Source organism: Mesocricetus auratus, unplaced genomic scaffold (assembly GCF_017639785.1).
Source record: "Mesocricetus auratus isolate SY011 unplaced genomic scaffold, BCM_Maur_2.0 Super-Scaffold_100691, whole genome shotgun sequence".
Taxonomy (NCBI): Eukaryota; Metazoa; Chordata; class Mammalia; order Rodentia; family Cricetidae; genus Mesocricetus; species Mesocricetus auratus.
In genome coordinates this window covers 57,875,839-57,889,065 of record NW_024429267.1, presented here as the reverse complement: position 1 = coordinate 57,889,065, position 13,227 = coordinate 57,875,839, and the positions used below count along the sequence as shown (strand labels likewise).

Genomic DNA, 13,227 nt, shown 5'->3' with positions numbered 1-13,227 from the left:
GATAGGTGTTCGGGTCAGCTTCTCCTGTTCAGGGGTGAGGCTGTAGATGCGGGGTGGAAACGCAGGGGTGAGGCTGTAGATGCAGGGTGGAAACGCAGGGGTGAGGCTGTAGATGCGGGGTGGAAACGCAGGGGTGAGGCTGTAGATGCAGGGTGGAGACGCAGGGGTGAGGCTGTAGATGCGGGGTGGAGACGCAGGGGTGAGGCTGTAGATGCAGGGTGGAGACGCAGGGGTGAGGCTGTAGATTCGGGGTGGAAACGCAGGGGTGAGGGTGTAGACGCAGGGGTGAGAGTGTAGATGTGGGTGGAAATGCAGAGGTGAGGGTGTAGATGCAGGGTGGAAACACAGGGGTGAGGGTGTAGATGCGGGGTGGAAACGCAGGGGTGAGGGTGTAGATGCGGGGTGGAAACACAGGGGTGAGGGTGTAGATGCAGGGTGGAAACAGGGGTGAGGGTGTAGATATAGTGTGGAAACGCAGGGGTGAGGGTGTAGATGCAGGGTGGAAACGCAGGGGTGAGGGTGTAGACGCAGGGGTGAGAGTGTAGATGTGGGTGGAAATGCAGGGGTGAGGGTGTAGATGTGGGTGGAAACGCAGGGGTGAGGGTGTAGATGCAGGGGTGAGGGTGTAGATGTGGGTGGAAACACAGGGGTGAGGCTGTAGATGCAGGGTGGAAACGCAGGGGTGAGGCTGTAGATGCAGGGTGGAAACGCAGGGGTGAGGGTGTAGATGTGGGTGGAAACGCAGGGGTGAGGGTGTAGATGCGGGTGTAGATGCAGGGGTGAGGGTGTAGATGCAGGGGTGAGGGTGTAGACGCAGGGTGGAAACGCAGGGATTGAAGCAGGATAATAAAGGGCCGGGCAGTGTTCATGTCATTTCTGAGAATGGGTGGAGACTTTTCTGGGAACTTTTAATTTTGACTTTATTTTTTCTGCTTGTGTGTGGATATGTGTGTATCTGAGTGTGTGTGCCTAGAGAGGCAGGAGACTCTTCCTTGAGATGGTTCTGGAACAGCCTTGTCGCTGTCATGGAAGCACCCCACAGTGTGCTGGGTTCTGCAGGGTTTTATTCCCTCTGAGACGGCGCCAAGGAAAGAGCAGGGCTGCCTGTCCTGTGTCTCCTGTGGAGGCGAGAACCGATGGGGGCGGGGTGCAGGGGTGAGGGGTGAGCCGGTGAGCATCGGGCCTGCCGCAGCTGCAGTAACTTACGACTGCAGGGAACGTGGCATGATGCTGGCGGGAAGGCACAGGAACGACCTAAGAGCATTTCTGTCCTGACCTCGCAGTCAGGGTAAGCGAGCAGGCCTAGGGTAAAGTGCTTGACCTGGCTTTGGTCCCTTGCAACAGTTTTGAGCTTTCTGGTTTGTTTATTTTTTTCAGCCGAGTTCAGCATGGAAGGATCACACTGATAAAAGGTGTTTGCAATGTCATTAAGACAGAACGGCACCCGGCAACCCTCTCCCGGGAACTATAAGCACAGCCTTTCTTTCCTTTTCATTTTAAAAAAGGAATTCTCTCGTGACCTGTAAAATCGCCAGGGCCATCGTGACTTCATAAATCGCCAGGGCTCCATTCTTCAGATTGCAGGGGAGGAGCTTAATCCCTCCTCGCAGGTTGGAAGGCATTTCCTGTGAGGATTTGGGATTTAGATGCAGTCTCATCTATTGATGGCACTCCCAACACACTAATGGTTCTTTCTGTTAGCTGTGGCAGGAACACTGTGACTGTGACTTGTACTTTCTAATTTCTGTTCTTGTGGCTCAGAAGACATCTGGAAGTTTCTTTGGTTCCCTCAGGCACCAGGATAGTGCTCCCACGTGCATGGTTCCATGTGGGAGCGCTTGCCCAGCAGATGCAGGGAGAGAGGGAGAGGGAGAGAGAGGGAGAGAGAGGAAGGGAGGGAGGGAGGGAGGGAGAGAGAGGGAGGGAGGGAGGGAGGGAGGGAGGGTGGCCCGGGATAGAGAATGTGCAGTGTTTCAGTGAGCATGGGGCTGGCGTGAGCGTGGGGCTGGCGTGAGCGTGGGGCTGGCGCGTCTGTGCCTCTCTGCATGAGGGACTGAGATGTGGGATTCTCTCGTCACCTTCGTCTTCTCCCTTGAGACTGAGCCAAGAGTGTTCACTGTCACCGCTGCTGTGTCTTAGCCGTGGATGTAACCGTGGGCGCAGCGTGGGTGGGAGCGGGCTGGGGGAATGCCTGAGAGACACCAGCATGGACGCCTCCTGCGCGCTGGCCTCTGCTGGCTGCACAGTTCAGTGCTGGCTTTCCCATGTCACAAGGAGTGGGTGTCACCACCAACCCCCCCCCAGTCTCACCTGTGCAAGCCGCGTGCTCACAAGCGTGTGTGCTTTCCCCAGAGGCTGGCATGCCGCAGTCTGTCACGTACTGATGTTTAGGGCACGTGAGGGGGAAACGGTCATCTCTGGCGTTTTGTTCCTCAGGTACGAGTACATCCTCACGGAGCCTGACCCCGTTCCGGCCTATGCCCTGAAGCTGCTTGTTGCCATGACAGAACACAACCCCACGTTCACCAGGTATGGGGAGGCCACCCCCGTGGCTGCCGGGAGGAGGGGTGGGGGAGGGGGTGGGGGAGGGGGTGGGGAGGGGTGGGGGTCACTGTCCAGATTCCCTGCTCTGTGCTGTCGTCTTTGATGCCGCCTTGGCCTGAATTCACGTTTTCACCCCTGACTTGAGTTTGTGTCCTGTGGAATGGGTGATGCTTCAAGGCAATGAGGCTAGGCGGGGGGGGGGCGGGGGATGGCTCAGAGGACTGCGTTAGGGTTGGAAAACTTACGTAAACCTCAGATTCACGGATGAGTGTCTGCAGTCCCAGCACTCCCTGAGCCAGGAGAATCCTGGGAGCCAGCAGGCCAGGTAGCTCAGTGTACACACGGAAAAACAGCAAAGAGGCCAGGACAAGCTGGGGTTGTGTTCTGAGTGACACTCGTGACATGGTGTGTATGTGGCATGTGTGGTAGGAGCACCCTGGTTCACACACAAGTGCACACGAGCACATATCGTGCACACACACACACACACACACACGACCCAAATGATAAACTCTCTAAAGTAAAAAACAATTACGTACACACACGACCCAAATGATAAACTCTATAAAAGTAAAAAGCACAACTCAATACACAATAGCATTTGTGCGCGCACGTGTGTGTGCATGGTGTTTTTTTTTTCTTTTTTGAGACAAGGTCTCACTCCATAGTGGAGGCTGGCCTCTGACTCACCGTGTCCCCCAGGCTGGCATCAAACGCCAGGGTGCCCTGTCTGCAGTGAAGGGCCGTTACGTCTTGGTTGGGTGTGATGGTGGTTTTGCTCCCTCGTGTTCCAGCCAATGTGGCATGACAACTCAGGGCGCACCACACCTACACCCCTTTCCATTGTCCATTTTGAAGCTGTGTCCCCACAGTTTTTAGACCCCTCAGACCGAGCGCTCCATCCTCTCTTCCTAAAGGAGATTCAAGCCTGGGGTTCTCAGACATTCACATTGAGGACTTTCAAAGTCAGCACCATCTGTAGACACGCCTCACCCTGGAGTCTCCTGGGGAGGGTGACCCTCAGATGAGCACTGGTCTCCATTACATTGGCCTGCAGGTGTATCTGTGGGTGCGGTTCCTGACTGCCAATTGATGGGAGGTCTCAGCCCGCTGTGTGGAGGGCCATTCCCAGCAGGAGGCTGTGCTGTGTGAGGGAGGTAGCTCCTGCCTGAGTTCCTGCCCTGGCTCCCAGCCCAGGGCTCCTCTAGTTGCAATGGCCATGGTGTTTATCAGCGTCAGGAGGAGGGAGGGCAGAGCGTGCCTGTCTTTTCAGGTCGGCGGCCTTTGCCCAGCTGGTTTCCTGGTTTCTGTGCTGGGGTCAAGGCATGCCAGGCAAGTGCTCTTTCGTTCACTGAGCTGCACACACAGCCCTTGCTGGCATGACTGGAGTCTCTCCCCGCGCTGCAGGCTGACCTCAGACTCACAGTTCTCCCCCTCTCCAACAGACCTGCTGCCCTGTCTGGTTCTCACTCCCCCTGTGGCGTTTCCTCAGATGAGCCTCCTGGCCCTAGAGAAGTAGGAACACAGTGAGCCTCTCCAGAGGTCTCATTCTGAAAATGATCACATCGAGGCTTAGAAATTAGCTCACTGTAGTTTCTCCCCCTAAGCATTTTAAGGACAGGAGTCAGTGGACTGATTCTTAGAATGTGTCATCTCTGTCTTAAATTCTAACAGCAAAGCCACCAGGTTCTCTTGCCCCCACATCTCCTCAGTGTCTTGAGTCTGCCCTCCCAGTTGCAGGAGTTGGGATTTTGTCCATCCCGGACAGCTCCTATACGTATCCTCAGGAAGATGTGTGTGTGTTCTCAAGTGCTGTAGCTTTGCGTTCTGGTGGTCGATTTTTAAAAATTTAGACTATCATTGTTGTCTTGAAAATGGACTTTTAAAAAATTTATCAAAACCCCTTGGTGCTCTGTGCTCGTGGTGACGCCTTTGCTAAACTAACATGTGAAGATGGGATTTCATTTTCTTTAGCCGTCACCCAGCTACTCATAGCAGTGAATCTTCTCAGGGTTTGTCGTCTGTGTCAAATTAAAACAAAAGAGCTTCATTGCAGGCTGTGTGTGGTGCGGCTCCATTAACCCAGCACTCTGGAGGCAGGAGCTGATGCAGAGGCCATGGAGGAGAGCTGCAGCTAGACTTTGGGTTTATTTCTCAGAAAACCTAGACTCTGGGTTTTATTCCCAGAACTTGGTTAAAAATGCACTTTGAGTAGGATGTTTTGCAAATATTTTTCTTTTTGACTCATGTAGTCTTGGCTGTCCTTGAACTTGCTATGCAGGGGTGGCTAACCTTGAACTTGTGGTCTTCCTGTATGCACCTCTTGGACAGAATGAACGGTACTACAGTGCTGGATCTTCATCTGCATCTAACAGACCCCTTTCTGGAGGAATGCTTATCTTTTAGACTCTGAGATGTGGTTGACAACATGGGCTGAGTGTCACATTGTCACGCATGGGCAGGTAGCTACAGAAGGCACCGGTTCATCGAAGGGCCTGGGCTGGTGGTTCCCAGGGACTCTGTTCATAGTCGGACTCCTCAGCCGCTGCTGGTCCCAGCCGAGAGGCTGTGTGAGCCAGCCGAGGACTGCTGGCCACCTGTCCCTGCTCCCGCTGTGCGCCAGGGATCTCTAGGCGTGTGCCTTTACGTGGTTGTCACTCTGGCATGAGAAGTGAGTGCCATTGCGTGCCAGCATAATTGCAGAGTGCTGCGTGGTCATGTCTTGATCTGTTGTCTCCTTCTTTGCTTTCTTCTTCACGTCCGAATGGCACATTAGCCAATCAATCTCCTGTCTGTTTGGGCCTTGTGCTGAGGGCTGTCAACCCTAGTTTTGGCAAGTGTCTGCAGTTTCACTCTGTGTCGAGGGACTTGGTGGCCGTGGGTCTGTGTAGATGCATGTCACGAGAAGCAGTCTTTTTGTTTTGTTTTGTTTTGTTTTTTTTTTTTTTCGAGACAGGGTTTCTCTGTATTGTTTTGGAGGCTGTGCTGGAACTCGCTCTGTAGACCAGGCTGGCCTGGAACTCACAGAGATCCACCTGACTCTGCCTCCCGAGTGCTGGGATTAAAGGCGTGTGCCACCAACACCCAGCTGAGAAGCAGTCTTTAAGTGTTCTGTGTAGAGGTGTTTCTTGTGAAATCTTAACCAGGAGTCATTTGTAATCAACACACTGATTGGACCATCATTCTCAATTCTCATAGGAGCATCTATCTTGTCGCATTGAGAATCAAAATACATGTTGGGGTTTAAAAATACCCCCTGTAGCTGGGCGTTGGTGGCATACACCTTTAATCCCAGCACTCGGGAGGCAGAGGCAGGCGGATCTCTGAGTTTGAGGCCAGCCTGGTCTACAGAGAGAGTTCCAGGACAGCCTCCAAACAATACAGAGAAACCCTGGCTTGAAAAACCAAACCAAACCAACAACAACAACAAAAACCAAAACAAAACCTGTGCCACGCGAAACATTACCTTAAACATTGTTTTGCTATATTTTCATTTCCACATGTATACATGTGGGAACACACGTAGACACGAGAGGACAGCTTGGGGAGGTTGGCTCTTTCCCTCCACTTTGTGGGTCCCAGGGATTGAATTCAGGTCCTCAGGCGTGGCTGCAAGGACCATTGCCTGCTAAACTGTCTTGATCCTCCTGACATTGTTTTTTAAAATTTTATTTTATGGATTTTTAGCAGGCAAAGCAACCCTTAAAAGCTGGGCACTGGTACTGTTGAGGACTTGCTTTCCTCACTTGGAAACAGAGCCGAGTACGTACTGTGGCGGTTTGAAGGAGAGTGCCCCTCCCGTGTGCTTGAGTGCTGATCCACAGTGGCACTGTTTGGGAAGGACTGGGAGGTGTGTCCTTGGGGCTCTGAGATTTCAAAAGGATGTAAAGCTCTCAGCTACTGCTCCAGAAGCACGTCTGTCTGTTTCCCATCACAAGGATACAGACTACTAACCCCCAAATCTGTGTGCAGCCCCCCAATTAAATGCCTTCTTTTTCAAGAGTTTCCTTGGTCATGGTATCTCTTCACAGCAACAGAACAGTGACTAGGAAGTGATCAAATCCACGTTCTAATTTGCTGTGGTTTTAGTGTTCTCAAAGCCTGTGGACTGGGACTGTTAACTGCTCAGTGCAGCTTGTGGGAGGTGGGATCTCCGGGTGATGCTCGAGTCACTGGAGTGGGTCTTAGTGACGTACCTTAGGGACGAGGTGTTGTGGGACAGTGGCCCCCGTTTCTGTCATCTGCGTAAGCCCTTGTCCATTCTGCCTCCTGCCACATTCTATTGTCCCTCACCAGCCATAGCCACCCACTCTGGGCTTCCTAGTTTCCCACGCTGTAAGCCTAAGTAAGCTTTGGTCCCTTATTAATCACCTGGTCATGGGTGTCCTGTTATAGCAACATAAAGTGGACAAAGACATGAGCGATGTGGATTTTATTTTATTTTATTAGCACTGTTGCCCTGGTAAATCTCACGTACAGTTGAGTTCATAACAAAGGTAAACTGTTTCCACAGTAGCTCTTTCTGACTGTCGGAGGGATGAGCAGACTCCCCAGGGCCCTGTCCTTTTGCTTCTTAAATTTACATCGGGCTGCAGCAAACCATCCCCCCGAGAGAGCGGCGCTCCTGTGGTCTGTTTGCCTTGCCAGTCTGTTAGCTCTCAGTCACTGCCCTCGGCAGAGGAGGTGCATTTTAATCCCGAGTCCTTTTGCAGCAGAACTGACCTTTTTCCAGAATCATGCTGGAGGTCATTTATGTTCTATATCTAAGAAGAAACATCATCACAGTTTGTTCAAAATGTTAATGGCTCGATTTGTTTTATGGCAAGATTCATAAAGATGCTTTTTACAAAAATGAAACTCGATAAATGGAGCCCCCAGGAATCAGCGTCTCGTGCCCTTCAGGAAAACACTCAAGCCTGCTCCCTGACGCACTCAGTGAGGTGTGGCTGTGGTCAGGTGGAGTCGGGGGGCTGAGGCAGGAGGGTCACAGATTCCCAGGAAGCCCCCGGGCTGTGAAGGCTGCCGGGTGGTTTCCCGCTGACCTCCTCCTGTGTTTGACTCACTGCTCGCATCTAGTCAGCAGCTTCTAGTGATGGAAAAGGGTGGGGTGGCATTCTCAAGCGGCCTTAGCGCCTTTGAGATGAGGTCTCTCTGCGTAGCCTAGGCTGGCCTCTACCTAGGTAGCGGTCCTCCCGCTTGGAGCCAGGTGGCATCTGCGCTTATTGCTCACAGGTGATAAATTGTTTATTCTGGAAGCAAATCTAAGTGACCATGGCCAGAACCCAGAGTTAGATAATCCCGAAGGCCAAGTTCCAACATGGTGACTGTATCAACAGTTTTCGTAGTGAGAGAACAAGGAGGGTCACCTTTCAAATACATTGGTGGAAACGTCAGGCAGGCATGTGACAGGGATGCGGGACATGTCAGCTCCAGGCATTAGTAGCCTCTGGTAGTGGAGCTAGGGGTTTGTAAGGATTTACCTCAAGGTTGCAGGATGTTAGGTCAGACTGTGCCTTAATATGGTGACAGGTGGTTCACAGGCTGCCTTGTGACCATGATTAGGTCATGGACTGCACTCCCAATGTTTCCTAATAACTGCCAAACTATGTATGCTCAACACACTTAATTTTGTCTTCAGTCTAAGAAGCAAAGATTCTGAAATTATTTACAAAAAATAGAGAAGCACAAGATGTTTTAATTTTGTTAGCTTTGTCACGTCTGAGTTTAGACCACGTCATAGAGAAAGGCGCCTTGCAAACTCATGAAGCATGGTTTTCTTTTCATATCCACCCCAAACCAGGAACAGACCCAGGTCAGAAGTGATACAAACCTCACCCAAGTTTCCCTCAGACGTCTCATGTCAGACGCGGGCGGGGAAAGGGTGGAGGGGGAGAACCCTCTCCTGGAGGTTGCCCTCTGGCCTCATGCACACATGATACCTGTACGTGTACACACCCACACATACACCCACCCAAACATACACAAACACACACACATCCACACACACACAAACACAACACACACACCATCTACACTCACACATCTACACATATACCCATCCACACAAACACACACCATCCACACATGCACATACACACAGAGACACACCATACACACATACACACACCACATACACATACACACATACCCCCCGCACATACACACGCAGACACACCATACACACATACACACACCACATACACACCATCCACACACATGCATACACAACACACACACCATCCACACACATACACACACGCTACCCCCCACACCATTCACACACATACACAGACACAATACGCATACACACACCACACACACACAGACACACCATACACACAAGCATATACACACACAACATACATATATACACATACACACAGACACCATCCACACATGTGCACGTGTGCGCGCGCGCGCGCACACACACACACACACACACACGGGTGATAGTGACAGACAGAGAGAGGTGATGTCACCAGTGATGGGGAGAGGAACAGATAATGGGGTGTGTCCCCACGTTTGCCTTCAGGGTACCAGCATGAGCGTTAGACTTCGGTGAGAAAGAATTAGAGCAGACAAGAAGTGTCTGAGTAGGGGGATGGTGGGTTCTCCCCATCTGAGCTCTGGTCCTGAGGCCCACAGAAGCTGCGAGCACATTTACAATAGGCTTGCGCTACACTTGCGGCCTGGACAGCAGCGGCTTCACCGTGGGACACTCTCTCACTGTTCTCTTCAGCAGAGACAGACTTCAAGGTCGCGTGAACGCTAGCAGTTACTCTGGGCAGAAGTGGACGATGCGTTTGGTGGGATTTACAAGGAAACCTCCTAAGTGTTCACTGTAGGCGAGGGCTGCAGCTATAACTCAGTGTGCAGAAAGCTGCCTGTGGGCTCAGTTGTCACGCTTTAAGAAGAGCTCACTGTAGACAGTTGCTGACCGTGAGCTCCAGGTATGAAATCGTCCAGTGCGGTGACAGCGTCTTTGATTAGAATCTGAAGGCGCCTGGATGTGCAGGGTGTGGGGTTTTCTGTGACCTGCTGGTCTGTCCCCGGTCTCTGGGGTTCCCTGTGACCTGCTGGTCTGTCCCCGGTCTCTGGGGTTCCCTGTGACCTGCTGGTCTGTCCCCGGTCTCTGGGGTTCCCTGTGACCTGCTGGTCTGTCCCCGGTCTCTGGGGTTCCCTGTGACCTGCTGGTCTGTCCCCGGTCTCTGGGGTTCCCTGTGACCTGCTGGTCTGTCCCCACTGTCACTGGGGTTCCCTGTGACCTGCTGGTTTGTCCACCTGTCAGCCGACTTCCCTAGGAAGCCCAGATGTGGCCTGAGTCCCACCCTCAGTCCTCTCAGCTGACTCATCGCTTGCTTAGACTCGCTCTCTTCACTTACTTACCTTAGTGTCAGCCTCTGGGAACCCTAAGTCCCGCTGTTGGGGCCCAGTGTTGGTACTTCCTCGTGCTCGTGCGTCTCTGTGAGGACCGAGGGAGAGGCACCCACCTACAGAAGCCCCGGCAGGTGAGCAGCTGTGCGGCCGTGCTCGGGGTGGTCAGCGTGGGGCCCACTGCTCCGCCCCGTCTGTGTGCTCCTGACTCCTTGCCCCATCCTCCTGCAGATGGCTGGGTTTGAAGTTCTGCTGATGGGGCGTTGTTAATGCATCCCAGGTTGCCCCTCGCTGTGGATCCCTGCTTTGATTTTGGCAATTTCTTCTTCTCCTTGTAGCTCTGGTGATTGGGCCCTGGGCCCTGACATGCTAGGCAAGTGCTCCCCCTGGACACACACTAGGCGAGTGCTCCCGGGGCCGTGTCCCAGTCCTGAGAGCTGTCACAGTTTGTGAGGGAGCATCTGCCTCTCAAACCCCTTTTCTTTTTCTACCGTTGGCTTTCCTACTCTTCCCGCCTCCAGGCCTCGGCTGCTGGTGACTGTCTCAGACGATGTCTCAGGCCACATCTGTGTCCTCTGCACCCCCCCCCCTTCCAGATTTACAGTACAGAGCACAGCAGGATGGATTTCACTTCAGTGTTTCTGTACGGAAACTGAAAATTGAATTTCGTGTATTAAAGAAATACATCTTTCGATTTCCTTCAGTCCTTTAAAAAACTAACATGGCCCCTGGGCCACACAAGCACAGGCTGCCGGTGAGGACTCTGGCCATTGTCCACTCCGAGCCAAGGTGGAGGAAGCCGGGCTGGACAGGCTGCTTGGCTGGGTGTCTTGGGGCCTTCCTGGCTCTCCCCTCAGCCCTGCCTTTGGCTGAATCATCCTTCTTCCTCCTCTTCTCAGCCAGTGAGCTTGGGTTTTAAGCAAAACACTCGGTTTTGAAAAACTTGTGTGTGTGGATGCGTGTGCTTCCTGAGCTTATATTCACAGCGCGAGCGCGGCACCCGCCGAGGACGAGCCTGGATCCTCTGGACCTGGAGTTACAGGCAGTCGGGAGCCAGCTGATGTAGATGCTGCGAGGGTAGGGCAGGCTCTTAACCACCCAGCCGTCTCCCCAGCTCCGTGAATGTGTACTTTAGCTGCCTCTCTTTGAAGGAGCACCTGTGTGTGTTGAGTTCTCCAGGTTGCCCCGGTGCTTGTCTGTGAGCACGAGGACCTCCGGGCCTCCCCGTCTTCCCAGCACCCCTCTGAGCTGCCTTTTGCCTTTGTCTTGCTGTCTTCGCCCCAGCCCCACTGATGCTGTTTCCCAGAACCCCCGTGAGCGAGCGGCCTGCCCCCCTCTGGTCCTCCTGTAATAGGATCTCAGGGGACAGGGGTGCAGACCTACACTGCTGGGGTTCACACCTCAGCCCAACCATTGTTTAGTGTTCTTGCGTGTGTCTGCATTTCTTCTCTGGAGAGCAGAAGACTCAGTGCCGTCCACTGCTGCCATCTTCTCCAAAGTCCTTGCCGTGTCCTTTGAGCAGTAGAATCCGCCTCCTGCAGACCCCTGACTGTGTGGACCCACCGCAGCACTCGCGAGAGTCAGGGTGTCTGTGTCTCACACATCCCTGTGCACGGTGCGTGGGAGGCGCTGTATTCACATTTGTTGAATGAATGGCGAGAAGAGGCAGAAGCTTAGCCTGGCCACCAGTGCAGGTGGATTCCAAACCCCAAACTGCAAACAGTTCATGAAGTAAACGGAGACAACAGGGAAGTGAATGGCTTGCTAAACTGAAAACATGTTGGGAGACGTTCATTATCTCAGTTACAGTTGCTTGTTCATGGTTGCTGGGTTCGTACCTAGAGGCGAGGGGAAATTGCTGGCAGTGTGTACAGCTTGGGGACTCGCCCCTGGTCCTTGCCCCTGCTGCTCCTTAATCTTGCCGATGCTGTGTGTCTGTTTAGTGCCTTCTTACCCGGGGGCTTGGGTGACCATGCCTGTGTTTCCTGGGAGCACAGTCCCTGCTGCAGAGACTGTAACGGAGTCACAGTCATCAGGGAAGGTTGCCTGCTGCAGAGCGCGGTCCATAAAGAGGATAAGGGTGGAGCTCATGGAGTGTGGCATTGGACGTAGACAGAGCACAGTGTGGCAGGGCGTGTGACCGGCGAACCAGGGCCCTCAGCCAATGGCCTGTGCGGGGACAATTCACGAAGAGCCCAAAGGTGTACCGTGGCATTTGGTGTCCAGGGGTGACCAGGGGTGCCTGTATGAGCGTACTGCCCGATGTGTGGAAGCTGTCTTGACTGCAGCTCCCCCCTCCCCTTCAGTGCGTGCTATGAGGGAGCAGCCTCAACTCAGCAGACGCGGGTCACCCCAGGGCTGCGCCAGGTGCCGGCATTTGTACTATGTTGTTAGTGTAACAGAATTCCTGTTTCCCCTCGAGTGTCCTTCCTTCCGGAAGACACTTTTAACCTGACCAAACTTCGTCTTGTGATCATTGTTCTTTCCACCATCTTGGCAGTGGAAGATCTCTGCATGGAACGCGTATCCTGGCGTAGACTGGTGCTGTAACTGAGCTCCAAGGTTTTCTCAGAGGGTGGGGCCTTTCAGCTGTGTGTGTGTGTGTGCGCGCGCCCGCTGGGGTGTGAACTTCCTCCAGGAAGAACTGTCCTGCAAATGTATTAAGCAGCTTGTCGAGGAAGGGAAGATGTTTGAGGGAGAAAAGCCGCAAATGTTATCGCTTTCAGGGTAGGTGGCATATGGCCCAGTAACAACGTTAAGAAGCCATTTCTTTTTGAAGCTGACTCACTGAAGAGATAATTTGACATGCGTCTTGATGGTGGAGATTTTTAATTTAAAATGACTGTCACTGGCCCACTAGACTGGTAAATTATGTAAACAAAAAGTTTTGTTTATAGTTTACTACTCCTTCAGTCGAATAAATATGAAATCTAAAACTTCTAACCGATGCTATTGGAATGTTAAGCAAAGTGCGTCTCTAGCTTGGTGTGAGCCCCCAGCTCGGGGTGTGAGCCCCCAGCTCGGGGTGTGAGCCCCCAGCTCGGGATGCTTGCAGCTGGGCTAGAAGCAGCTCCTCCAGAGGAGAAACTTAGAATCGTTCTTTTACAAGGAGATGGAGGTGTGGTGGGGTATAGTCCCGTGTGAGATGCACAGCTCTCCAGGACAGACCTGGAGCTTCCCAGTCTCTGGAAGATGCCCCCTGTCCAGGTTTTCATTTACACAGTAATTTAATGCTATTGTATAGGGTTACTGCAACAGCAAGTAAGAGTCCTAATTAAATGACCTTAAAATACAGAGAAGGTCACAGAC

The 13,227-nt window shown here is 52.7% G+C and overlaps 1 protein-coding gene across 1 annotated transcript in view; it reads left to right on the top strand.

Moving 5' to 3' along the window:
- The window catches only part of Ulk4 (unc-51 like kinase 4), a 267,099-nt gene that overhangs the window by 98,884 nt on the left and 154,988 nt on the right, over window positions 1-13,227 (top strand). The window contains 1 exon segment of the mRNA XM_040739628.1: window positions 2,437-2,529. Within this exon segment, the coding sequence (XP_040595562.1) occupies window positions 2,437-2,529 (93 nt within the window).